Raw genomic sequence first — 26504 nt, forward strand, 5'->3', positions numbered from 1 at the left:
GCCCAACCCACCTCACCCCCTCACCCACACCCAACCTGCCTTCCGTCCTGGGTTACCCCACCCTTTCACCACTCCTATGGGTCATTCCCCCGTCTGTCAACGCAGCTCGTGCTGCTATTGGTACAATGCCAAGTCACGCAAAAGGAAACGCAAAAAAAAATAATGGGCGGGATAAAATAAAAAAAAAAACTGTGGCGTCTCTCACCACACCACATTCCTCCTTCTAAACATACCCTCCCCCTACAGGGCGGGGCCCACTTCCTTGTCTATTGGCCAACCCTCCCTCTGCCAGTCAAAGAAGGCGGGCTTTGGAGCCTCCCATAGTCAACTGGGAGTGGTCCACTAGCTTGTCATGTTGGCTAGTCCCACCCCTACACTGTCGAGTCCCCTTCCCTTCCAGCTAGGTTAGGTTGCTTGCTTGCCTCGTCAGCACGAGATCGGTGGATGTTGGGTACGCGGGCTTTTGGTTTGAGTGAGCGCTCGCGTCCCGGTTACCCCAGAATATGAGCGGTAAGAAAACGATTAGTTGGGGGGGGGGCGTTGGGGAAAAAGGTGGGAAGGGCTCGCGCTCTATGTTAGATGTGAGAGCGCGAGCATGTTGAGGCGGGCTGAGGGGTGGAGGCCGCGGCTATAGACAGGGCGGCGGGAGGAAACAGGGGAGGCCGTGCCTGCCCCCGGTGTTCCCTCCAGCCCTGCCCACAGGGACTCGGAGGGGGGTTGGGGGAAAGCACCTTCTCACAGCCCCTCCCTCCGCCCCGCCGCTGATCGCCCCTCATCCGCCCCCCGGAGGCGGTGTCTCCCGCCCTTTCTGGGGGAGCGGGCGGGTCAGGGGAGGAGAGAGCAGAGCTGCAGCCCCTCAACACAACCTCCCACCGTCCAAACAGTATCAGTCGCTGTCGCGGACTTCCTGAAATGGAGATCAGTGAATATCAAGTGACTTGGTGCTTGTAATAGTGTGAACACATGGAAAATTACGTTGAATTTAATTTGTTACATATTTAAATTAAACGTGGACATTCGCTTAAGCGGAGGTGTGTATCTACATCATTGTTGTATTTCTTACACTGGTTAGTTTATATTATCCTACCATACGCTTTTCTGATTATATTGTGGAATTGCTGGGGGGGGGGGGTGGCTTAAACCCACCTATAGAATTTCTCTTTACTACGCAGTATTACATCAAATGGTTAGTGATGTTTTCAAGTCTCATATTATTAAAGTATGGAGCATTTACTATTATCCTATAAACGAGAGGTTCTCGCAGGAGCACGCACAGACCGACATCGGACGGAGGTTTATATTTGTAGAACTGGTAATAAACACTCAGTAGTCCTACTAAAATGTGAACATGAAAGCGTTTATTTGTAGTAAAACTTCTAAGCGAGATACATTAAATACGATCTTTAAGGTTGCTAACGAACTACTGGTAACCTTTAAATGACGTCCGTGTAGGTATTATACTGAGGGGAACACGTTTGCTTCTTCTGTATTGCCATAACTAGTATATGAAGAATGATATAGTTATGTCAGAACTAAGTTGTGAGCAATAGAACCATTCCCTTTTATTCATTTTGGTACCATAGCTTCAGATTTTTTTTCTCTTCGTTTTATTCACCCTTAAATACCTTCGCCATTAGTCTTTTCCGTGTGTTCGCACCTAGCATATTGACCACCTCCTTTAGTAAGGCGGTCCAACTCATCACCGTCAGTCTCTGGTTATAATATGGTGAGGTCAATAAATCTATTCTTCTTGTGTCTAGGCATAATCCCTAATGGGCGCGTTTCAGGATTAATGCCTGGCTTTCTTGTTTAAGAAAAGAAACTGCATGTCATTCCCAAGGGTTTTACGGTTAAATGTGTATAAACCTCTCCAGAATCATTTTATTTATATTTAACGTGAGGTGTAGCACATATCAAAACTGTAAATCATTTGTAACTTCATGAAATAGCTGTTTCACAAAAATATGATGCTCACTTTATCAGTCTCTGAAAGATAAAATTCCAAGTCATTCCATTGGATTTCACATTTGGGGGCCATCACATTTTCTCAAGTTCAGATGTTTTTTTTTTTTTTGCCAAACACTTGTGTGTGTGGGAAAAAACATTACGTAGTGTACACAACTTTGAAAAAATGGGTCCTCCCCGCAGTGGCAGAAAACAATGTGTATTCTTGAGTATGCATCAGACCTATGCCTTACACTTGCATCACCTACAAATTGATGTAGCGGCAGCATTTTGAATGTGCTATAGTCTTTCGGAGGCACAACGGTGGATGGCCCTAGAATTATCAACCTGAGAATGTACGTACACGTTTGTCTCTGATCTTATGAGTGAAATGTATAAAGAGAAAAAAAGTATGCAAAATTCAACAAGTAACAGTAATTTTTAGAACCAGCTGTTGAATGAGATTTTGCAACAGATCTGAAATGTTCAAGATTTTTAACGATGGAGACAGGTTTTGGAACTTTCCACACGAAAATACATCAAACATTATGCTTCTGGTTATTGAGAGATGATGTGGAAATTGTCTAGCGTCTGAAACAGCATATTTTTCTCGGATGTCTTCTGCATAAACAAACTGCTAGCTACCATTAGGATAAATACATTTCTTAATAGCACTCATAATGTCGGCACACATTTTTTGTTACCTGTACTACGATGGATCACCAATGCATTGGAACTGTGAAACAAATAAGACAAGAGGAGGAGAGGTAAAAGGGGGTGCAAATGAGGTACTTATGACAAGTAATGAAGAAGCAAGTCTTATTTCTGTATGTACCAGCGATGGAGACATCAGTGTAGTCACCACATAAAATGTTAGTTATCTGGGGGAGGGAGTTTACAAGTGTATTACATACATTTTATTTAACATTTTGAGTTTCCAAGTCTTCGTGGTAACTTCTCCGTGGGGTCGGTACTAACAAATTTAATCTGCGGGAAATCAATCAAGATGGCTCGCAGACCCCACTCCCTATTGGTCAAATGTAGTGCAGTGGTTACTTAGCCCTCACTTCTCTCCTTGGGGAATCTCACCCTCTTCCTCCAGTGATGCAGACATCCTGTGCGTCCCACTCTTTTGAATGTTATCAGGAGCATGTCTCGTCATTCTTTAGCTCCCCTCCTGACTTTGAATATTTGCCATGAAAGGTTTCCAAACATTTTTAATCTCATAGCTTTTTGTCAGAGATGAGAAGTATCAATCTTTCCATTGTGAAAACCTACCATAATGGATTGGGAAGATACAAGAGCAAGTGGCATGCTTTTATAATACTGGTGCCAACGCAGTGATCCGTGCTAATATTGCCACAGTAATTCATAGGTACAACTGTTAAATCAAAAGGAGGGTGTGTCATGTGACTTGTAACAATATACAGCCATACATCACCCAAAAAATTACTAATGTGTACACTCTCAATTTATGCCTGCTGTCACATCATCACTGGAGGTACTTTATATAGATTAATATTCTTTTGGGAGACCTTCAGTGCAATTTTATTTTATTCTGGTATCTACTTATAGAGAAATGTACTTTTTGTGCTTCGAATAGTTGCATGTGTGCTCGTCAAACTTTCTCCTAGACACCCCCTCAGCCCTTTCTTGCTACGCCAAGAGATCCACCCATTAAATGGGCGGAATGGAAGGAATGTTTTTTAAACTATATATAAATTATTGATGATGAAGAACTTGCGTTTTATTGCACTCATTGGGGACGCAATTACTGAAGGTAATCCTTTGTGGGTTCCAAAGTGGCGAGCTACTAGCCAGAAAAGTGCTTCAACACCCATCGGGGGTAACAAGTGCTATATGAACGTACACCTTTCTTCCCCTTTTATCCCTCCTCTATCCTTCTCACTCCAAATGACTAATATCCAATACTGAAATTACTTCATATTTCACCATATTAATTCACCACTAATCCTTTATGGGCTTCCTGAATAGTATGCGTCAACACCCCATCAGGGGTAACAAGCGCTATATAAAGACAAACCTTTTTCCTCCTCTATCCTTCTGCTATCATTCCAAATAACTGACTAACCTATCCACCACTTAAAATGTACTTGCATGTTTCATTATACTAATTCAACACTAATCCTCTATGGATCCCGGAGTAGCCTGCTACTCGCCGGAAAAAAGCTTCGACGCTTAGTCAGGGGTAGTAAGCGCTATATAAATGCAATTACAATACAACAGGATCAATAAAACAAGAACGTCGCAGGGTGGGATGTTTTTGAGAATGCCGTAGCACAGTGGTTCCCAAACTTTTGACTCCTGAGGACCCCCATTGAGTCACCACTGGAAGCCGGGGACCCCCAAGCAATTTGTATGAGTTAAATTTCAAAAGTAAAACAGTAATTCGAAAAAAATACACACCTGTGCACACAAAACAAATACTCAGGTACTAAAGATTTTGGGACCAGATGTACGACCATTTCATTTAGCGCCTCGCAATTGGCGACACATTGCGAGTGGCAAATTGCGAGTCGATAAATGAAATGTACAACAGTGTGTTTAACACTGTTTGGGATTCCCAATGGGGTCGCAAATTGCTAGGTTCATTAATATTAATGAGCCTCTCGCAATTTGCGAGCCCATTGGGAATGCCAGCCCTCCCAGGGATGGTGGCCTGCTGGGCTCTGCAGGCCACCAGGTCTCGGACTGCTTTTAAATAAAGCAGTTTAAAAAAAGAAATGCAGCCTGTTTACCATGCATTTAAAATAAAAAAGAAAATGAAACGTGTTCATTTTCTAAGGGCAGGCAGAGGTCCCTGGGACCACTGCCTGCCCTTAAAAAATAATTTTGCATGCGTTTGCAAAGGGGTAGGGGTCCCCTGGGGACCCCTTCTCATTTGCGAATGTATTACCGTCTACTTGAAGTAGGTGGTAATTGCGACTGTTTTGCGACCGCAAAACATTTGTACATGGTCTTGAGACTCCCTATTTGGAAGGGAATGCCCCTTCCAAACAGCAAGTTGCAAAACCTATTTAGCGAGTCGCAAACAAATTGCGACTCGCGAAATAGGCTATGTACATGGCTCAATAGGTTTTTGCATGCATAAACGGGTTCGCGAATATAAAAACAGATCGTACATCTGGCATTAGTATTTTATATTGAAGTAATAGCTCCTCTGTCATATGTATTTCATTTGTTTTATAGCATCTCTCATACCATTGTAGGATGTCAGAGCACTTTACATCACACACATATAGAGACATTGAATCATACATGTAAATCAGTGTGTATATAAAATGTTTAAAGAGTGCATAGTATGGAAAAGCACAATCTCATGATTCAGAACATAAGACAGTGGCTAACCCTGGCTTTAACATTAAAAATGCATTTCCACCCAAATAAATCTTTTTAACAGCATCAGGATAATGAATAGCTGTGAGAAAATAGAAGTTAATAACTGGTACCATGCAGTTTGCAAGCAGCTCTTTGATGACAGGTTATAGGCCCCTATGCTAGATTATGATTCTTACTTATGAAGTGCACAGTAACAAAAGAATTTCTGTGACAAAAGCAGTAACCACGCACCTATGCACATAAAATACTGCTTTTTAAGATGCATGATACACGTTCTTTGCAGTAGGCACATTAACCCTCTGTGCTACATTAGTTCAATCAAAGCTGCCAATGAACAAAACTCTCCTCAGCTCCAGCAGGTGCATTAATCACTGGCATTCTCTTGACACTTTTATTGTTGCTGGAAGGCTGCTAATTATACAAGAAACGTTTCTGTGCTTTTAAAACTGTTGCCTACGGACCCCCTGGGAATGTGTCACGGACCCCTGGGGGTCCGCGGACCACAGTTTGGGAAACACTGCCATAGCAGACTTAAATGAGTACTGTTCTCCTTGTGTTTGAATTGGAATTGATGGGTTTAATTTTTTCTAGAGGAAACAAGAAAAGTGAGCCTGTTGATTAATGTTTCTGCACTGAAGAAATTAGCTATTATGTGTAGATTTGGGTCACTACATGACGACAACAACAACTGTTAGAAGGGAAGGGTGTGGTTAGTAGAATAGTGCAGAACAAAAATTTGAAAAGTGGTACGGCCACCATTTGGAATGCAGATAAGGTGAAAGATGTGCAGAAGGGTTTTGGCAAATCTAGCTCAGAAGGAAATTTTATCGTTCTGATAGTTTAAGCCGTCTTGCTTATAGTAAAACCTGCCCAACAATTAATCAGATGTGTGCAGCGTGTGGCATTAAAGGACATTTCGCGAAAGGGTGTAAGAAGTATAGTTGTGATGTCGTGGTTAAATTGGTTAAGGATTCCATTTGGAAATTGTCAGAAGATAATTCTAGCAATTCAGAAGATGAGTGCAGAAATACAGTGAAAGGTTGTGTTCTTTGCATGAATGGTGATGTGAAGAAAAATCCTGTGTGTTGTCAATTAATACAAGAAAAAAGTTAGGTGGAATCGAAATGTTGATTGTAGCAACTCTGGATCCCCATTCACTATTGTGAATGAGAGTGTTTGGAAGTAGCAGTTTGTAGGGAAATTAGGAAAATAACTCACTCTCCCGGATATCTCCCCAGAAACTTTTGTGAGGTAATGTATTCCTATGTTGAGATTTAGAGTACTTGCATTTGAATTGCAAAATTGGAAGGCTAAGGAGGGTCCATGTGTTTTGGGATGGATGGACGAAAGGGAACTTTATATCATTTTGAATCCCACTAGCATGCAACAAGTTTTGATAATGGATGATATGGAAAAGTGCACGAAGAGAGTTTTCACAGGTGTTGCCGGGAAAAAATTGAATGTTAAAAGGATTTTGCCACAAATCAATAAAAAACAAGCATTTACAATGCAATGGTTTTGCCTTTGTTAAAGTTAGAGCTATTGGCATTGCTCTTGACACTCTGAAGCTCCACTCTGAAGCTCCACTCTGCACTCTGAAGCTCCACTCTGCACTCTGAAGCTCCACTCTGCACTCTGCAGCTCCACTCTGAAGCTGCACTCTGAAGCTCCACTCTGCACTCTGAAGCTCCACTCTGCACTCTGAAGCTCCACTCTGATGCTCCACTCTGATGCTCCACTCTGATGCTCCACTCTGATGCTCCACTCTGATGCTCCACTCTGATGCTCCACTCTGATGCTCCACTCTGATGCTCCACTCTGATGCTCCACTCTGATGCTCCACTCTGATGCTCCACTCTGATGCTCCACTCTGATGCTCCACTCTGATGCTCCACTCTGAAGCTCCACTCTGAAGCTCCACTCTGAAGCTCCACTCTGAAGCTCCACTCTGAAGCTCCACTCTGAAGCTCCACTCTGAAGCTCCACTCTGAAGCTCCACTCTGAAGCTCCACTCTGAAGCTCCACTCTGAAGCTCCACTCTGAAGCTCCACTCTGAAGCTCCACTCTGAAGCTCCACTCTGAAGCTCCACTCTGAAGCTCCACTCTGAAGCTCCACTCTGAAGCTCCACTCTGAAGCTCCACTCTGAAGCTCCACTCTGAAGCTCCACTCTGAAGCTCCACTCTGAAGCTCCACTCTGAAGCTCCACTCTGAAGCTCCACTCTGAAGCTCCACTCTGAAGCTCCACTCTGAAGCTCCACTCTGAAGCTCCACTCTGAAGCTCCACTCTGAAGCTCCACTCTGAAGCTCCACTCTGAAGCTCCACTCTGAAGCTCCACTCTGAAGCTCCACTCTGAAGCTCCACTCTGAAGCTCCACTCTGAAGCTCCACTCTGCACTCTGAAGCTCCACTCTGCACTCTGAAGCTCCACTCTGCACTCTGAAGCTCCACTCTGCACTCTGAAGCTCCACTCTGCACTCTGAAGCTCCACTCTGCACTCTGAAGCTCCACTCTGCACTCTGAAGCTCCACTCTGCACTCTGAAGCTCCACTCTGAAGCTCCACTCTGAAGCTCCACTCTGAAGCTCCACTCTGAAGCTCCACTCTGAAGCTCCACTCTGAAGCTCCACTCTGAAGCTCCACTCTGAAGCTCCACTCTGAAGCTCCACTCTGAAGCTCCACTCTGAAGCTCCACTCTGAATCTGCACTCTGCACTCTGAAGCTCCACTCTGCACTCTGAAGCTCCACTCTGCACTCTGAAGCTCCACTCTGAATCTGCACTCTGAAGCTCCACTCTGAATCTGCACTCTGAAGCTCCACTCTGAATCTGCACTCTGAAGCTCCACTCTGAATCTGCACTCTGATGCTCCACTCTGAATCTGCACTCTGAAGCTCCACTCTGCACTCTGAATCTGCACTCTGAATCTGCACTCTGAATCTGCAGCTCCACTCTGCACTCTGAATCTCCACTCTGAATCTCCACTCTGAATCTGCACTCTGAATCTCCACTCTGAATCTGCACTCTGAATCTCCACTCTGAATCTGCACTCTGAATCTCCACTCTGAATCTGCACTCTGAATCTGCACTCTGAAGCTCCACTCTGAATCTGCACTCTGAAGCTCCACTCTGAATCTGCACTCTGAAGCTCCACTCTGAAGCTCCACTCTGAAGCTCCACTCTGAAGCTCCACTCTGAATCTGCACTCTGAAGCTCCACTCTGAAGCTCCACTCTGAATCTGCACTCTGAAGCTCCACTCTGAATCTGCACTCTGAAGCTCCACTCTGCACTCTGAATCTGCACTCTGAAGCTCCACTCTGCACTCTGAATCTGCACTCTGCAGCTCCACTCTGAATCTGCAGCTCCACTCTGCACTCTGAAGCTCCACTCTGAATCTGCACTCTTAATCTGCACTCTGAAGCTCCACTCTGCACTCTGAATCTGCACTCTGAAGCTCCACTCTGCACTCTGAATCTGCACTCTGCAGCTCCACTCTGAATCTGCAGCTCCACTCTGCACTCTGAAGCTCCACTCTGAATCTCCACTCTGAAGCTCCACTCTGAAGCTCCACTCTGAAGCTCCACTCTGAAGCTCCACTCTGAAGCTCCACTCTGAAGCTCCACTCTGAAGCTCCACTCTGAAGCTCCACTCTGAAGCTCCACTCTGAAGCTCCACTCTGAAGCTCCACTCTGAAGCTCCACTCTGCACTCTGAAGCTCCACTCTGCACTCTGAAGCTCCACTCTGCACTCTGAAGCTCCACTCTGCACTCTGAAGCTCCACTCTGAAGCTCCACTCTGCAGCTCCACTCTGCACTCTGAAGCTCCACTCTGAAGCTCCACTCTGAAGCTCCACTCTGAAGCTCCACTCTGAAGCTCCACTCTGAAGCTCCACTCTGAAGCTCCACTCTGAAGCTCCACTCTGAAGCTCCACTCTGAAGCTCCACTCTGAAGCTCCACTCTGAAGCTCCACTCTGAAGCTCCACTCTGAAGCTCCACTCTGAAGCTCCACTCTGAAGCTCCACTCTGAAGCTCCACTCTGAAGCTCCACTCTGAAGCTCCACTCTGAAGCTCCACTCTGAAGCTCCACTCTGCACTCTGAAGCTCCACTCTGCACTCTGAAGCTCCACTCTGAAGCTCCACTCTGCACTCTGAAGCTCCACTCTGAAGCTCCACTCTGAAGCTCCACTCTGCACTCTGAAGCTCCACTCTGAAGCTCCACTCTGAAGCTCCACTCTGCACTCTGAAGCTCCACTCTGAAGCTCCACTCTGAAGCTCCACTCTGAAGCTCCACTCTGCACTCTGAAGCTCCACTCTGAAGCTCCACTCTGCACTCTGAAGCTGCACTCTGAAGCTCCACTCTGAAGCTCCACTCTGATGCTCCACTCTGAAGCTCCACTCTGAAGCTCCACTCTGAAGCTCCACTCTGAAGCTCCACTCTGAAGCTCCACTCTGAAGCTCCACTCTGAAGCTCCACTCTGAAGCTCCACTCTGAAGCTCCACTCTGAAGCTCCACTCTGAAGCTCCACTCTGAAGCTCCACTCTGAAGCTCCACTCTGACTCTGCACTCTGAAGCTCCACTCTGCACTCTGAAGCTCCACTCTGAAGCTCCACTCTGAAGCTCCACTCTGAAGCTCCACTCTGAAGCTCCACTCTGAAGCTCCACTCTGAAGCTCCACTCTGAAGCTCCACTCTGAAGCTCCACTCTGAAGCTCCACTCTGCACTCTGAAGCTCCACTCTGCACTCTGAAGCTCCACTCTGAATCTGCACTCTGAAGCTGCACTCTGAAGCTGCACTCTGAAGCTGCACTCTGAAGCTGCACTCTGAAGCTGCACTCTGAAGCTGCACTCTGAAGCTGCACTCTGAAGCTGCACTCTGAAGCTGCACTCTGAAGCTCCACTCTGAAGCTCCACTCTGAAGCTCCACTCTGAAGCTCCACTCTGAAGCTCCACTCTGAAGCTCCACTCTGAAGCTCCACTCTGAAGCTCCACTCTGAAGCTCCACTCTGAAGCTCCACTCTGAAGCTCCACTCTGAAGCTCCACTCTGCACTCTGAAGCTCCACTCTGAAGCTCCACTCTGAAGCTCCACTCTGAAGCTCCACTCTGAAGCTCCACTCTGAAGCTCCACTCTGAAGCTCCACTCTGAAGCTGCACTCTGAAGCTCCACTCTGCACTCTGAAGCTCCACTCTGCACTCTGAAGCTCCACTCTGAAGCTCCACTCTGCACTCTGAAGCTCCACTCTGAAGCTCCACTCTGCACTCTGAAGCTCCACTCTGCACTCTGAAGCTCCACTCTGCACTCTGAAGCTCCACTCTGCACTCTGAAGCTCCACTCTGCACTCTGAAGCTCCACTCTGCACTCTGAAGCTCCACTCTGCACTCTGAAGCTCCACTCTGCACTCTGAAGCTCCACTCTGCACTCTGAAGCTCCACTCTGCACTCTGAAGCTCCACTCTGCACTCTGAAGCTCCACTCTGCACTCTGAAGCTCCACTCTGAATCTGCACTCTGAAGCTCCACTCTGCACTCTGCACTCTGATGCTGCACTCTGAATCTGCACTCTGCAGCTCCACTCTGAAGCTCCACTCTGCACTCTGAAGCTCCACTCTGAAGCTCCACTCTGAAGCTCCACTCTGAAGCTCCACTCTGAAGCTCCACTCTGAAGCTCCACTCTGAAGCTCCACTCTGAAGCTCCACTCTGAAGCTCCACTCTGAAGCTCCACTCTGAAGCTCCACTCTGCACTCTGAAGCTCCACTCTGAAGCTCCACTCTGCACTCTGAAGCTCCACTCTGAAGCTCCACTCTGAAGCTCCACTCTGAAGCTCCACTCTGAAGCTCCACTCTGAAGCTCCACTCTGAAGCTCCACTCTGCACTCTGAAGCTCCACTCTGAAGCTCCACTCTGAAGCTCCACTCTGAAGCTCCACTCTGAAGCTCCACTCTGAAGCTCCACTCTGAAGCTCCACTCTGAAGCTCCACTCTGAAGCTCCACTCTGAAGCTCCACTCTGAAGCTCCACTCTGAAGCTCCACTCTGAAGCTCCACTCTGAAGCTCCACTCTGAATCTGCACTCTGAAGCTCCACTCTGAATCTGCACTCTGAAGCTCCACTCTGCACTCTGAAGCTCCACTCTGAATCTGCACTCTGAAGCTCCACTCTGAATCTGCACTCTGAAGCTCCACTCTGAATCTGCACTCTGAAGCTCCACTCTGCACTCTGAAGCTCCACTCTGAATCTGCACTCTGAAGCTCCACTCTGAAGCTCCACTCTGAAGCTCCACTCTGAAGCTCCACTCTGCACTCTGAATCTGCACTCTGAAGCTCCACTCTGCACTCTGAATCTGCACTCTGAAGCTCCACTCTGAATCTGCAGCTCCACTCTGCACTCTGAAGCTCCACTCTGAAGCTCCACTCTGAAGCTCCACTCTGAAGCTCCACTCTGAAGCTCCACTCTGAAGCTCCACTCTGAAGCTCCACTCTGAAGCTCCACTCTGAAGCTCCACTCTGAAGCTCCACTCTGAAGCTCCACTCTGAAGCTCCACTCTGAAGCTCCACTCTGAAGCTCCACTCTGAAGCTCCACTCTGCACTCTGAAGCTCCACTCTGAAGCTCCACTCTGCACTCTGAAGCTCCACTCTGAAGCTCCACTCTGCACTCTGAAGCTCCACTCTGAAGCTCCACTCTGAAGCTCCACTCTGAAGCTCCACTCTGAAGCTCCACTCTGAAGCTCCACTCTGAAGCTCCACTCTGCACTCTGAAGCTCCACTCTGAAGCTCCACTCTGCACTCTGAAGCTCCACTCTGCACTCTGAAGCTCCACTCTGCACTCTGAAGCTCCACTCTGCACTCTGAAGCTCCACTCTGCACTCTGAAGCTCCACTCTGCACTCCGAAGCTCCACTCTGCACTCTGAAGCTCCACTCTGCACTCTGAAGCTCCACTCTGAAGCTCCACTCTGAAGCTCCACTCTGAAGCTCCACTCTGAAGCTCCACTCTGAAGCTCCACTCTGCACTCTGAAGCTCCACTCTGAAGCTCCACTCTGAAGCTCCACTCTGAAGCTCCACTCTGAAGCTCCACTCTGAAGCTCCACTCTGAAGCTCCACTCTGAAGCTCCACTCTGAAGCTCCACTCTGAAGCTCCACTCTGAAGCTCCACTCTGCACTCTGAAGCTCCACTCTGAATCTGCACTCTGAAGCTCCACTCTGCACTCTGAAGCTCCACTCTGAATCTGCACTCTGAAGCTCCACTCTGCACTCTGAAGCTCCACTCTGAATCTGCACTCTGAAGCTCCACTCTGAAGCTGAATCTGCACTCTGAAGCTGCACTCTGAAGCTCCACTCTGAAGCTCCACTCTGAAGCTCCACTCTGAAGCTGAATCTGCACTCTGAAGCTGCACTCTGAAGCTGCACTCTGAAGCTCCACTCTGAAGCTCCACTCTGAAGCTCCACTCTGAAGCTCCACTCTGAAGCTCCACTCTGAAGCTCCACTCTGAAGCTCCACTCTGAAGCTCCACTCTGAAGCTCCACTCTGAAGCTCCACTCTGAAGCTCCACTCTGAAGCTCCACTCTGAAGCTCCACTCTGAAGCTCCACTCTGAAGCTCCACTCTGAAGCTCCACTCTGAAGCTCCACTCTGAAGCTCCACTCTGAAGCTGCACTCTGAAGCTCCACTCTGCACTCTGAAGCTCCACTCTGAAGCTGCACTCTGAAGCTCCACTCTGCACTCTGAAGCTCCACTCTGAAGCTCCACTCTGCACTCTGAAGCTCCACTCTGAAGCTCCACTCTGCACTCTGAAGCTCCACTCTGAAGCTCCACTCTGAAGCTCCACTCTGAAGCTCCACTCTGAAGCTCCACTCTGAAGCTCCACTCTGAAGCTCCACTCTGAAGCTCCACTCTGAAGCTCCACTCTGAAGCTCCACTCTGAAGCTCCACTCTGAAGCTCCACTCTGAAGCTCCACTCTGAAGCTCCACTCTGAAGCTCCACTCTGCACTCTGAAGCTCCACTCTGAAGCTCCACTCTGCACTCTGAAGCTCCACTCTGCACTCTGAAGCTCCACTCTGAAGCTCCACTCTGCACTCTGAAGCTCCACTCTGAAGCTCCACTCTGCACTCTGAAGCTCCACTCTGAAGCTCCACTCTGCACTCTGAAGCTCCACTCTGAAGCTCCACTCTGAAGCTCCACTCTGAAGCTCCACTCTGAAGCTCCACTCTGAAGCTCCACTCTGCACTCTGCAGCTCCACTCTGAAGCTCCACTCTGAAGCTCCACTCTGAAGCTCCACTCTGCACTCTGAAGCTCCACTCTGAAGCTCCACTCTGCACTCTGAAGCTCCACTCTGAAGCTCCACTCTGCACTCTGAAGCTCCACTCTGAAGCTCCACTCTGCACTCTGAAGCTCCACTCTGAAGCTCCACTCTGCACTCTGAAGCTCCACTCTGAAGCTCCACTCTGCACTCTGAAGCTCCACTCTGAAGCTCCACTCTGCACTCTGAAGCTCCACTCTGCACTCTGAAGCTCCACTCTGAAGCTCCACTCTGAAGCTCCACTCTGAAGCTCCACTCTGAAGCTCCACTCTGAAGCTCCACTCTGCACTCTGAAGCTCCACTGAAGCTACACACCGCGCAGGGCAGCTCTGGATGCTGATGCGAGAGGCCAGCTGGGAGGCGCGCTGCTCGTCTTCCTGCTCGTGCTGACTCGGAGAGAAAACTTGTTTTCATTGGGAGAGCGGCCTTCAAAGACCCGGTCACTGCGCCTCTCCGAGTGTTTAGCTTGGGATAAAATGGGCGCAGTGTTGTGGTGATGACAGTAGAGCAAGGGAGGTGCCGGCAATGCCGGACCAGACTCGGGGGCGTTCCCGGCGTCGCGTGACGTCGGCAAAAGGGAAAGAATGTCAGGAACGCCCCCGTGTCTGGTCCGGCATTGACGGACAGGCCCCTCGTCCAATGGCAAGGCTCCGTTTACGGAGCCAGCCAATCAATGACGAGGGCCGACCCAAAGCACCCTACAGTTCTCAACAGGATTTCGCCTGCGCGAAAAAGCTGCGCAGAGCGCAGCTTTCGCTAGGCAAAACCTAAAAAATGCCAAGCCTAACATTCACAAAACGAGGGATTGACCTGTTTGAATGCTGGTATTAGTGAGCGCGTGGAGAGTGGCTGAATGGATTACGCCGTAGGTGGTGGCAAGACAACCTATGGTAAAATATGGTTATGTGTAGATTTGAGGGATTTGAACAGGAATATTATCATAGAGAGATTTCCTCTACCGAAAATAAATGAAAGTTGTCACTGACCAAAAGTATGCAGTGATTTACGTCAATAGATCTTTTCTCTGCATACCTTCAAGTCCCATTGCACCAGTAGAGTCAATTTTTGACTGCATTCATGACACCTATGGGTTGATTGTTTCGTCAGCATGCCATCTGGGCTAGTCTTGGCGGCTGTCTTTCAAATATGAAAGCTTAATTTGCTTGATTGAAACAAGGGGAGTAAAAGGCAAGAACATCAGAGGGCGAGTGAAGTTTGGAGAAAATAAGAAAAATGTGGGTTAACAGCTGAAGCCCCGAAATGTAGATTTGCTGTACAATCTTTAAATTACATTGGTCATGCAATTGCTAAGGAAGGTGTTAAACCTAAAATGGAGTTAGTGGAAGAGCTTAAGAATGCACCCACACTAACTAATAAATAAAAATGAATGTCTTTTTTTTTTTTAGGGCTAGTTGAAATTTAGTCGAAGTTAGGAGCTTTTCTGAAAAGACTTATCTTACTCAAATCAAAATATACTTTATTCTGCTTTAGATTTAAAACCATAAAAGTTACACAATTCCATACAATGAATGACAATAAAAACAAAGGGAATTAATCCTATAGAAAAAGCAGCAGTATATACATCTTGTGCAAAAGATTAATCAGACGGATAAAACACACAATGAGGGGTGCCACTAGCTCTCCATACAAATCTTAGATCTCAGTGAAGATTTCAGAAACCCTACTTTAATAGACGCACATTGTGGTTTCAACAGTTGTAAAAAAGAGCTGGACAAACCTGGATAAAATTCCACTTCGTTAAAAGAGCTTTTAAATATCTGCACGGTACTTCATAAAATGTACAAAAAAACCATAAAGTTTAGCAAATCCTGAGGAGACACTCCGTCGCAGACACAGGATGCTAACACCTGACCTCTGCAGCTCACTTTTGGGGCGGCAAGCAACAAATGAAAATAATCTAACCGAAACCTGACCAATAAAAACCGTTCATGAGATGAACGTAGCCACAAAAGATAGGGCTCAATCGATGGAGATGATTTGAGCACCATATGTTTGCGGACACTTGATTTTCCAATTTCTGTATCATCTCTACCGAACTTTTTTAAGGTAGTGGAAGTATACTTTACAAATTCCACATCTTTCGATGTAATTGAATCAGGCTTTGTAAAAAGGTCTGGCCGCTCCAGCTCTTCAAAACAATGGGATGCTTGTCATATGATCAAGGCTCATAATTTCTCTTGATGATTAAGAGCTAGATCTTTATTTAATCAGCAATTAAACCAGAACAACATAGGGCGCATAGCCAGGGTATCCCCTATAAATTGTCAAAACAGAATTTCCCCTTTGGGCTATGATAACAAGAAGTACAAAATCAACAACGCTGCATTCAAATCAAGTAGGAGCAAAGGAGAAAATAAAGTATGCAAAATGTATTCAAATATACATTAAAACATGTTCAACAATACATTGCCATTAAAAAAAATTTTTTTATACACAGAAATATACATCACAGGTGGGACACAAAAGAAAGGAAGATATAATTCCTATACAGCTGAGGAAGACCCAGTAGTCCAAACAGTACAATCTCACTCTATCACATGTATTGCTATCTTGGTTAGAGTTGTTGCTTGAAGGACTTATTGTGTCACTACTCAGATAGTGCATCGACGCGTTTCGGTGGGCATACAGTTTAAAAGCCAACACCTTCTTCAGGACAAAGTATATGAGTCCCACATTTATATAGAATGTCTTTTTGAAACACTGCAGATTCTCATGGAATCCCTCAAAGAGGACGGGCAGCGAGATTATACAGCGTTCAATAAACTGTATCTTCGTTCTTGCGTATATGTCTGGCTAAAAAATTAGAAGGCACACCCAATGTCCTCCAAACGCCCGAGTCCGTATGCTATAGGCGCCTCAATTTGATAGCGGGTTAGTATTAATAGCCCCGTATACTGAGTTACTACAAGACCGCCAGCAGCCTGCATGTAACGAAAACCTTGAATGGTCCGGACAAACGCCTCGTTCAATGTGTCCCCTATAAATGCCAAACCCCAGTTCTTCGTGCACCACCAGATTTGATGTTCCACTAGGCACTCCTAAAAGACGTTTAAAAAAAAAAAAAATTCTCAGCCACCTGTAAAGTGTCAGATGATGTATAGCCCCAAATTTCACTCCCATGGCTGGCAAACGCAACACTTTTAACCTGATATATTTTCACCATTGCCGCTATTGGGCGCTTACCCATCTTCGCGGCAAAGTTAGAAATCCGCGACATTCACCTTTATTACCTCCCCTTTCTTTTCTTCTTGATCAGGGACCCCCAACTTAACTGATCATCTACCAAGACACCCCAGCAAGAGAAAATCGTGGTCACCGGAACAATCTTATTACCCACTGTTTCTTCTATAATCTTACTCCACTTTTGAAGAACAAAGTTGAATTTAAGTGGAATGAACTTTTGCAATCAGAATTTGAACAAATCAATGAGAACTATGTTCTGAAAAAGTGCTTCACATGTTTGAGCCAAAATTGAAATGTGTTGTGAATACTGACGCGAGTTTTAAAGACCTGGGTGCAGTGTTGTCTCAAAGGATGCTTATGCACCCAGAGCATTAACTCTGGCTCAGGATCGCTAAACTAAAAAGAGCACGGAATAGGATGATAAGGCAAATCAAGAAAACTATTCTTAACGAGGAAACATCAGGCAAACTGAAAGCTGCGAATCAAAAACTAAGGAAATTAATATGGGATGAGAAAAATCAGGCAAAACGAGCACTCTGGGCAAAAATATACCACGCAAGCAAACAGATAAACACAAGAGAGTTCTGGAAAATTATAAATGGTCTGGCTAGACCAAATAAAAGGGTTGTTTCCTCCGTTCTAACTGAGCAGGAATGGGTGACATTTCTTAAAAAACATTTAAACCAAAATAGTATGACAATAGAGAAAATTGAATCCCAACCGACAGATACATACGATGGAGATATGGAAACCCCAATTGTAGTAAGAAAGGATCAACTAAGAAAACTAATTATAAAACAGAAAGATGGAGCACCAGGACCCAACGGCATCCCGTTTGCCCTATTCAAAGAGAATCCAGATCTATGGGCAGCACATTTAGAAAAAGTATTTAATGAAGTTATTAAAAAAGGCGTTATCCCGGAGTCATGGCGAGGATCATTAATAACGCCAATTTACAAAAAAGGAAACTGGGCGCTTGCAGAAAATTACAGGCTCATCACACTTCAAGATACAGATGCCAAGTTGTTTGCTAGGATCTTACTGAATGAGTTGAGTGACTGGGCAACAGAAAGTAAGATCCTACCACTGAATCAAACGGGCTTTATTAAAGGATTGGGGATATCAACAAACCTCTTGGCTTTATCTCTTTATTAATGGACAAGTCAATTAGTCTTAAACAGCCCTTGTATCTTTGTTTCGTTGATTTTAAATCAGCCTTCGATTGTGTTCAAAGGAACTTATTGTGGAAAAAGCTCAGAGAAAAGAACATTCTAATGGCCCTTCTGAAAATGATCCAGCTATTGTATAGCAAAACTTGGGTAAGGGTAAGGATGGGGGATGGGCAAACGCTGTCGAAGGAAATCCCAGCCAACGAAGGATTAAAACAAGGCTGTGTACTGGCCCCCCTTCTTTTTAATATATTCTTGGCAGATCTGTCGGGGACTTTAGATGAATTAAATGCTCACCCCCCGAAATTAGCGGATAGGCATATTTCAAACCTACTGTATGCTGACGATGCCATCCTCCTCAGCCAAACAAAAATTGGGCTGCAGCGACTAATTTCTGGAACATGTACCTACGCAAGGGAAAATGGGATGGTGATCAACGAAACCAAAACAAAGGTCATGATTGTCGCAAAGAGCAAAAAATTAAGAAAAAAATGTAATTGGTATATGGAAAATACCAAACTAGAACAGGTTGAAGTATATAAGTACCTGGGCGTACTTTTCGATGAGAAGGGTAGTTACCAGCCCCAAATAAAAGATATTCAGAGGAAGTCCAACTCCCTAACAGCTGCATTTAGAATCTTGCAGAGATCGCTGGGCAACCTCACATATGGGCCATTTTTAAAGGTTATAGCGGCAAGATTACAACCAACAATCACATACGGCAGTGAGTCGTTAATGGGAAGGGATACGGAAACAAACAATAATGCTGTATCTAAAACATACAAATTACTATTTCATCTCCCAACAAATGCCTCACCAGCCCAAATTAGACTTGAGTTTGGTTTAACCAACCAATATTATGCGACGAAGGGACACTTTATTAAAACCTGGAACCGGATTAAAAACGATCAAGATAATCAAATCTCTCAGCTATTATGGAAGGAGATCAGTAATAATACAAAGGCCACACCATGGATTTTTCTTAAAGAGGCTATAGAAGAGTTTGCAGTCACCGCAATTTGGAATAATACCATAACTAACGCTTCCTTTAAGAAAATAATTAATATAACGTCAAATCAACTATCAATTTTAAATGATAAAGATAGTCTGACAAAAAGAAAACATGCCTGGACAATAATAAATGGATATAAAACAAAGAAGGTTCAAGACTATTTAGAAATACCATGGTCAGGAAACAACAAACAAATCCTTCTAAAAGCAAGATTTGGAATCCTTCCGGGAAACTGCCACCTCCCGCCTTGGAAAATCTCTGAAAGGAGTTTAATATGTAGACAATGTAACAACGGAAAGGAGAATATTGTCCACTTGCTCTGTATTTGTCCGGGACTACGAAATGAAAGGACAAAACTACTTAAAGACCCTTTTATTGTACGTGGAATACGATCATGTAGGCAAGCCCTGAAATGTTGTCTTCAATCAAATGATATAGCCATGAATGCTACCTTTGTAAAATTTTTATTAATGGTAAAAACAAAATTAGTGGACTAAGTCCTAAATGAAGTATACTAAGGATATATTTTAATGCATTTTATGATGAGTTTTATTGGTTTTATACTAAAAGTATTTTTGTAACTGTATATTGTAAGATTTTAAATAATCAAACAATAAAGAACCTATTATTATTATTACACTGTTCAGTGGTTAAAGAAGAAACTCTTGCTGTGGGGACTGTTTGGGAAGGTTCCGTCTGTTCATATGGGGTTTTGAGATTTTTGTCTGCTGTGATCAAAAACCCCTGTTAAAATTGCTTACTACTGAAATACTGTTAAGGGCCGCTTCTAGAATAGCTCATGTCTGTGAGATTGTTTTGTTTGATTTTAATTATACATTACAATATATGCTAGGAGTCAAAAGCAAAGTGACACATTGCCCGAGTAGACTGCCACTGCAGGAGGCGTCACAATATGATTAGGAAGAGTTCAGTGTAGCTTAGACTGAGTCTAAGGGTGGAGTGGCAAAAAATGAGTTAGTGATGTGATGCTATGATGGAGAATGAAATGTTGAATTTGATTGTGAAAAGTGTTGTGGAATGCTGGCTAGTAAAAAGTTAGTTAGATAAGATGTTTTTCAGTTTTGAGAAATTCTGGATGAGTTATCATTGGTTGGTAATATCTTGATGAGAGGAACAAAAATTGTCCCATCTAGTGTGACGAGGGACTGTATTGCATGTCTTTGCCATGATGGTCATCCAGGAATCGTCAAGAGAAGTCAGAGTTAAGGAATACTATTGGTGGCCAGGTATGGATCGTGAAATTGAAAGGGTGGTGAGAGAATGTTTGCATTATAGCATTGCGGATAAATCACAGGTTTTGAGTAAGCCTCCATTGTTTCTGTTCCTGAAATGGCTTGGGAAGTTTGTTATGACGTGATCCTGGTAGCATTGTTATCCTTTACCCAGTCTTCAGGGTTTATTTTTAATCCCTCCTTTTAAAAAGGTAAAAAAAAAGTATATTTTTATTCTTGAAAAATAGTATTTGATGTGACGTCTCATTGATACGATCCTTTGTACATGTACTGTTTTTCTGCTTTTATGTGGGGGTTTTTCAAAAGCTGAATAAAGTGATTTGATTGGCTTGGCAAATCATTGGATTAGATATTAAGGGACGGGTTGTGAATGAAGATGTCTAATACCTTTGTGTTGGCTACTGTGGATGTTTTTCTAAATGGTCAGAAGTTCAATTTGTCTGGAGAGCAGATGTTCAGGCTGTGGTAAGATTCATGGATGCGATTTTTCAGAGAGAAAGGCTGCCTAAGAAGATACTTATAGACAATGGTGTGCAAATCATGGCTGGTGAGTGAAGTCATTTTTGACTAGAAATGATGTGGAGCATAAGATGAATCTGTGTACCATCTCGAAGGCCATGGAGAGGATGAAAGATTTAACAGTGTAATACGTTACCTTATAGACAGCCAAGTCCAGGAACAAAAATTTGAAAAATGATGTTCAAAATATGGTTTGGATGTATAGGATAACAGCGTATAGTCCATAAGTCATTATGAGAGGGAGATTGCCGTTTAGCAAAGATACACTTGCTTGGCATGGTAGTTCTCAGTTGCACCTATGGTCACCTAATATTATCAGGGAAAATATTTGTAATGCTCAATCTGTTTATAAGAAGGTTTTCAACGAAAAACACAGATCTAAAGAAGCAAAATTAGAAGTTGGACAGTTGGTTCCGGTGAGGAAATCTGGATGCAACACGTGGGGGGGGGGGTTCAGTTATGTTAAGAATTTTAGACTTATTTTGAAATTCTGTCAAATTAAGTGATAGTCCAGTGTGGTATAGGAGTAGAATATCTAAATACAACAGTGAATCTGTTCCATGATCCGGCGAAAAATGGTCATGGAAAGGTTCAAGGAAGAAGTTACTTGTGGTTGGAAGAGGATGTTTATCAAGATAGCGAGAACAGGGACGTTTGCGAAAGGGAAGATCTCAATGGATGGCATGATGAAGAAGATAGAAAAGATGAGTGTGTATGGTAGCATGAGTAGAAGTGGCCGTAAAGTCCTACGACTGAATTATCTTAAGGATTTTTATTTCATAGTTAATATATATTTTTTTCCTATGTGACAATTTATTATTCTCTCTTTAGGGATTGTATTACTATGCATTTGTCGTGTTAATGTAAGATTTAACTTTATTTTTATTGCATTGTATTACAACTTATGTATAGTGTTCCCATGTAAATTTTGGGTTTTGTAAAATTTTGCTTGGTTATAAAAGGGTAATGTGTTGTGTTGAGGTATGTTGGTGTATTCTATATAGAATGTTTTTAGCAAATGTTAGTTTGGAATGTGTGCGTAATAGGTGGGAAAAGAACGTTAAAGGAAATTGGAGATGATGGCCGTGCGGGGAGCACATCTTGTAACAACGCCAAGACTCAAAGCGGTAAGTGGATTAATCTATAGTGACAGGGTATTCACAACAACGACCCTCCAACCCTCTATCGCTGGAACTGGTTTTATGTGAATTTCAATTTCTCACTTCTGCTGTGCTAGGTAGGCAATTTTGAATGGAATATACATCATTTTATTTTAGTTAAATACAAAATTGTCCACCGTCTGCCATTCTGTCTCCACGTCCAGATTCAGCAGTTAATGTGTTTTTTTCCCCCAGATGTTGCCTACAGCGTGACCGTTTTATTTTAGCCTCTTTCTAAATTTTGATTTATTCATTTGTTTTTCATGTTTTCCATATTGTTCCTATTTCTAGATATATATCTCTTTTCTGACCAGGACAATTCGGAAGACATGTCCGTTGTGAAGACTGAGCGCTTCCAGCAGAGTCAGAGCCAGCCGAGCCAGCAGCAAAACCAACAGCAGCAGAACAACCAGCAGCAGCAGAATCAGCAACAGAACCAGGCTCAGCAGCAAAGCCAACCCAGAGGACAGGTGAGTAGCATGCTGTTGCGGTGGCGGGGGGGGGGCATGTTTTAGCATCCCACAGCTTGTCCAGTCTTGGGAGATTGTTACAGAGCCTATTTGACACTGAAATTACCCCCCATGTAATGTCAGCCGTCCCAGAGACCCGTATGATGTGCCATGGGTGTTGGTTTGCTCATAGACATTTCTTCTTACTAGTTCTAGTTATATGGCAAGACCAGTTTGATGTTACTTTTGAAGGAACTTGTTAATTTCGATAATCTGTGCATTTTAAGGTATTGCACTGTGATGCATCCTCAAAATGATCAGATCTTTTCAAATATAACAACTTACTTTCTCGGTCTCTCACTTTCGAGCTAATAGTTTAGCCAAATGACAGTTATTAAATGAGTTGTTGCCCTTGATTTTACAAAAGGCAGGTGCTGCATATTAGTTTCATAATATTCACAGTAGTATTAGTTGCCAATATATCACTCAATAGTGTTATGTCTTTCTGTATTTAGCATGCCTTGTGATGCCATTGTCCTTTTTAGGGCTCGCCTGCTGATGCGCTTGCGCATAGCTGGCGAAGCTCTATAGTGGCTTATCCAGAGTTTAACCACTGGCGATTCCATGCAGTGCATGTGCGCTTTTTAGGTCATTGCGCAAGCCCTAAAAAGCGCGTGCACAATGCCACCTGCCGCCTGCCTGCCTCGCATTACCACATCAAAGGCAGCCCAGCCTCCCTCCCACAAGCTTCTCAGCGTGCGCTCTGCATTTCTCCTCCCAGCGCATTTCTCATCCCCCTAATTATTCACGGCCGGCTGGCCGTACTTTCAGTTTCACGGCCGCCAGGACGTGTCTCCTTTTATGCTCTCTGATGCTGACACATCAGTTGCATCATCGCTTCTTATTTTTAGCATGTTGTACAGCATCTAGCTCCTGTTTGACGTGGTACATGTAACATGTCCTTCTGGCAATGGTGGCAGCATTGCTTGTTTATTTAGCCTGTCGCTTTGCCGTCTCACACAAACACACACACAGCCTTTCCCTGTTTGCTTCCTGGCATCCCTGCTTCCGCCTGCTACTTAAAAAAAAAAGCCTCTGTCTCTCACCCCCAAGTCTTCGCTGCACTTATTCACAACTGGCGGCGGAACTAGCCTTCCATCTCGGAGTCAGTTTTGTTAAGATACACTTTTTTAATCTCTTCCCTTTGACCGCCCACTTTACTAAACGTTTAATACTGGAGGTGTCTGCATTTCACTTCCGTGCTCCAAATGCATCAGTGCACATTTACTTAAAAAAACATGCAGCCCCTCGCATCCGGAGTCTCTTCTGGGGCCCCTTCCTTCCAGCCCTCACAACATCCCCACACCACGCATACCTTATCTCCTTCATCGGGCCATACATTTTCACTGGCTGCCCATTTGCTTTGCTCTCACGTCCTCTCTCCCTCTGTCCGTGTGTTACAAATGCATGTTATTTAAAATGCAGAGTAAGTTTTCATTTTTTATTTACCCGAGAGGATTCCTACAGCCCTTTTTATTTAAACCGACCCTCTCCATTTACCTTTTAAACTTTTTTTGCAAATTTTTTTCTCTCATTCTAGAGTCCCCTCCTCCTACTACTAAAAATACCCCTTTATTTTCATATTTTTTCTCTGCGTATAATCTCTATTTTCATTCATGCTTGTTTTAATGGCCTACACCCAGTGACTGCAACACTTTTAATGTTGGGCCAGGCCACATATTTTCCCAAGTTTACTGACAACGTGGCCTCTCTTTACAGTAGATGCTTGGCCACAGTTACTTCCAACACTTTGCACTGGCACTTCTTGGGTTGCCTTGTCCTACAGCTAAATTCGAACTGTTCTGAACTAGAGTCTCATAATTTTCACAATTTTGCAGTAAAACGATCAAAGAGGTACTAACTTAATTTCGACATCATTATTGAAGTGCAGTTTATCTTGTCTTCCTCAGTACTTCGTACATCTCTCTAGAGATGTGGCCTAACGACCAGAGCTGCCATCTAAGTCACCTAAATAGAAAACATGTTGCATTACAAATGCTATAGGTGTCATATTCGCGAAAGTTATAACTATTGGCATTGTAAATGACAAAGCTATCAATTTAGCTATTTAAAAACCAACACATAAATAAAATATTTGTCATTTACAAGACCAATAGCTCCAACTTTTCCAATGCGAGACCTATTGCATTTCCAATGCTTGTTTTTAAATGCGTGCATGTGGATGTAAGATACCATGTGTTTGTCCACACTGGCAGTCGTAAGCACCTACTTCTAGATGTGAGCAAATTAACAGGGACAGCGGAGCCAAGCAGGGGATCTGACTGAGCTCTAAGCTCGGGTTTGAGTTGAGCCCTGAAAATGTTTGGCACTTCAACTGTGCAACAGATAACATATAAAATACATTATAGACTGTTTAAAATTCTAAAAAGTGTACTTCTTTAACGGACAGAAGTGTTTCAGCTTTTTAATCAGATTATATCCCTGCACTGAGAAGCATTTATTAAAAGGGAAAGTTAGAAAAAAATATTCAACCTCCCCGCCACCGATGAGAACAATTTAATTAGTGAAATAATGGACAAATGAGTTATGTGCACCCTGTATGTGGCATAGATTCTTAAAAGGGGCAACATTATCATTTATTTAAATCGGGCACACATGATGCTTAAATAGCACACGCCCTCAGCTCACGTATTTCAGAGTGCTCAAATACAAAAAAGATAAAGGAAGCACAGTGAAATATGGCTAGAGCTTTCAGTGGCTCTCACCTTTTTAGTTTCATCTTGCACCATCTGCACTCAGTGGGGGAAGTGGATACTGCCGAGATGTAGTTGGCGTTGGTGCTTGTAACGAAATGGAGAAGACTAGGTCAGGAAACCAGATTCTATAGGGAGGATTCACCCACAACAGCCTGGTGTGTACTGGCTGCAGTGAAATTGCTGTTGTTGGTGGTCCTGCCACTGTCTGATAGATCACCTAGACCCTTACAGTTATGTGGTGTGTTGGTCTGATTCATTGCTTCACTAATTTCTTGGTCCTTGCAAGATTTGTAGAATGCCTAGTATTTTAAGCCATTTTTAGGTCTCGACTACAGCATTGCTTTAGCAATGCTTGTTTGTCGAGATTATAGTATGGCTTTCAAAAGTCTACCCAAACTGCGGATTGGGTACAGTACATGTGAGCCAGGTGCGTGCACATTGCCAGCCACATTGCACACCCACACCATTTGTCTGAGCCTCGGCATCAGACTTCAAAGGAATCCGCTCCCCCCCCCCCATCAGACTTCAAAGGAATGCGCTCCCCCGACACAGCAATGCCGAGAGCTTGTTGAGGCTGCAGCCTATCCCCACTCCTTTCTGCTTTCTCACACTTGATTTATCTCTCACATTCTTGTGTGACAATATCCTGAATTTGTTCTGCTCCAGTGTGGGGCACATGAACCCCTTGGACGTGCCCTTTGTAGCACTTTATGAACGATGCAATTTACGAATGAAGCATCTTTCATCGGACGGCGTCTTAGCACTACAGTCGGTAAAATGTACTTTATGAACTTAATCAGCTCACAAACAGGCTCAACAGAACCCAAACTCCGCGCGTCAACCAGACTGGACAAGCTGCAAAGTAGGTCACATGACTTTATGCGTAATGAAATGCACGAGGAATTCTCTTCCAAGTCATTTAATTACTGGAATCCATCCAACATAAGGGTGACTTCCATATTAACGATACTCCTTTCAGCAACCGCAGAATGAAGTTGGCACCAGTATGGTTCAAGCCAGGGACCTGTAGGTGTCACTGCGATCTAAGCAGTAGTCTCATTAACCCAGTGAGCTATGCTGCTTGATACATGTTCACTGTGATGACAATTGCTATTTCTCTCGAGGGGCAAATCTGGCAATGAGGTGGCAGGATAAAGGAATGTGTGCATGCCCGCCCCCTCCCCGCAGGCCACGCAGCGCCTAGAAGCCAGGGTACCACAGGGAGGGTTCAGAGAGCGCTCTCTCAGGCTTGGATATTCTGGGCTTTGAGCATTCGCCATAGGGTGGCTGCCTGGGTACGCCTGTGAGGTCAGCATGCGTGGGGTGCCTATATTGTAGCGTATGCACCTTCTAATGGCTTCAAAGCGCT

General features: G+C 44.5%; 1 protein-coding gene across 2 annotated transcripts in view; it reads left to right on the forward strand.

Moving 5' to 3' along the window:
* The first annotated feature begins 375 nt into the window (after nt 1-375).
* SP1 (Sp1 transcription factor) overlaps nt 376-26504 on the forward strand; it is a 225318-nt gene continuing 199189 nt past the window's right edge. The window contains exons 1-2 of one of the 2 annotated variants that reach the window (XM_078687645.1): nt 376-510; nt 22201-22379. In XM_078687645.1, coding sequence (XP_078543771.1) covers nt 504-510; nt 22201-22379 — 186 coding nt within the window. In that variant the 5' untranslated portion in view covers nt 376-503. The remainder of the gene's footprint in view (nt 511-22200; nt 22380-26504) is intronic. The other variant, XM_078687654.1, reaches the window with a different exon arrangement.

Source organism: Lissotriton helveticus, chromosome 1_1 (genome assembly GCF_964261635.1).
Source record: "Lissotriton helveticus chromosome 1_1, aLisHel1.1, whole genome shotgun sequence".
NCBI classification, from domain to species: Eukaryota; Metazoa; Chordata; class Amphibia; order Caudata; family Salamandridae; genus Lissotriton; species Lissotriton helveticus.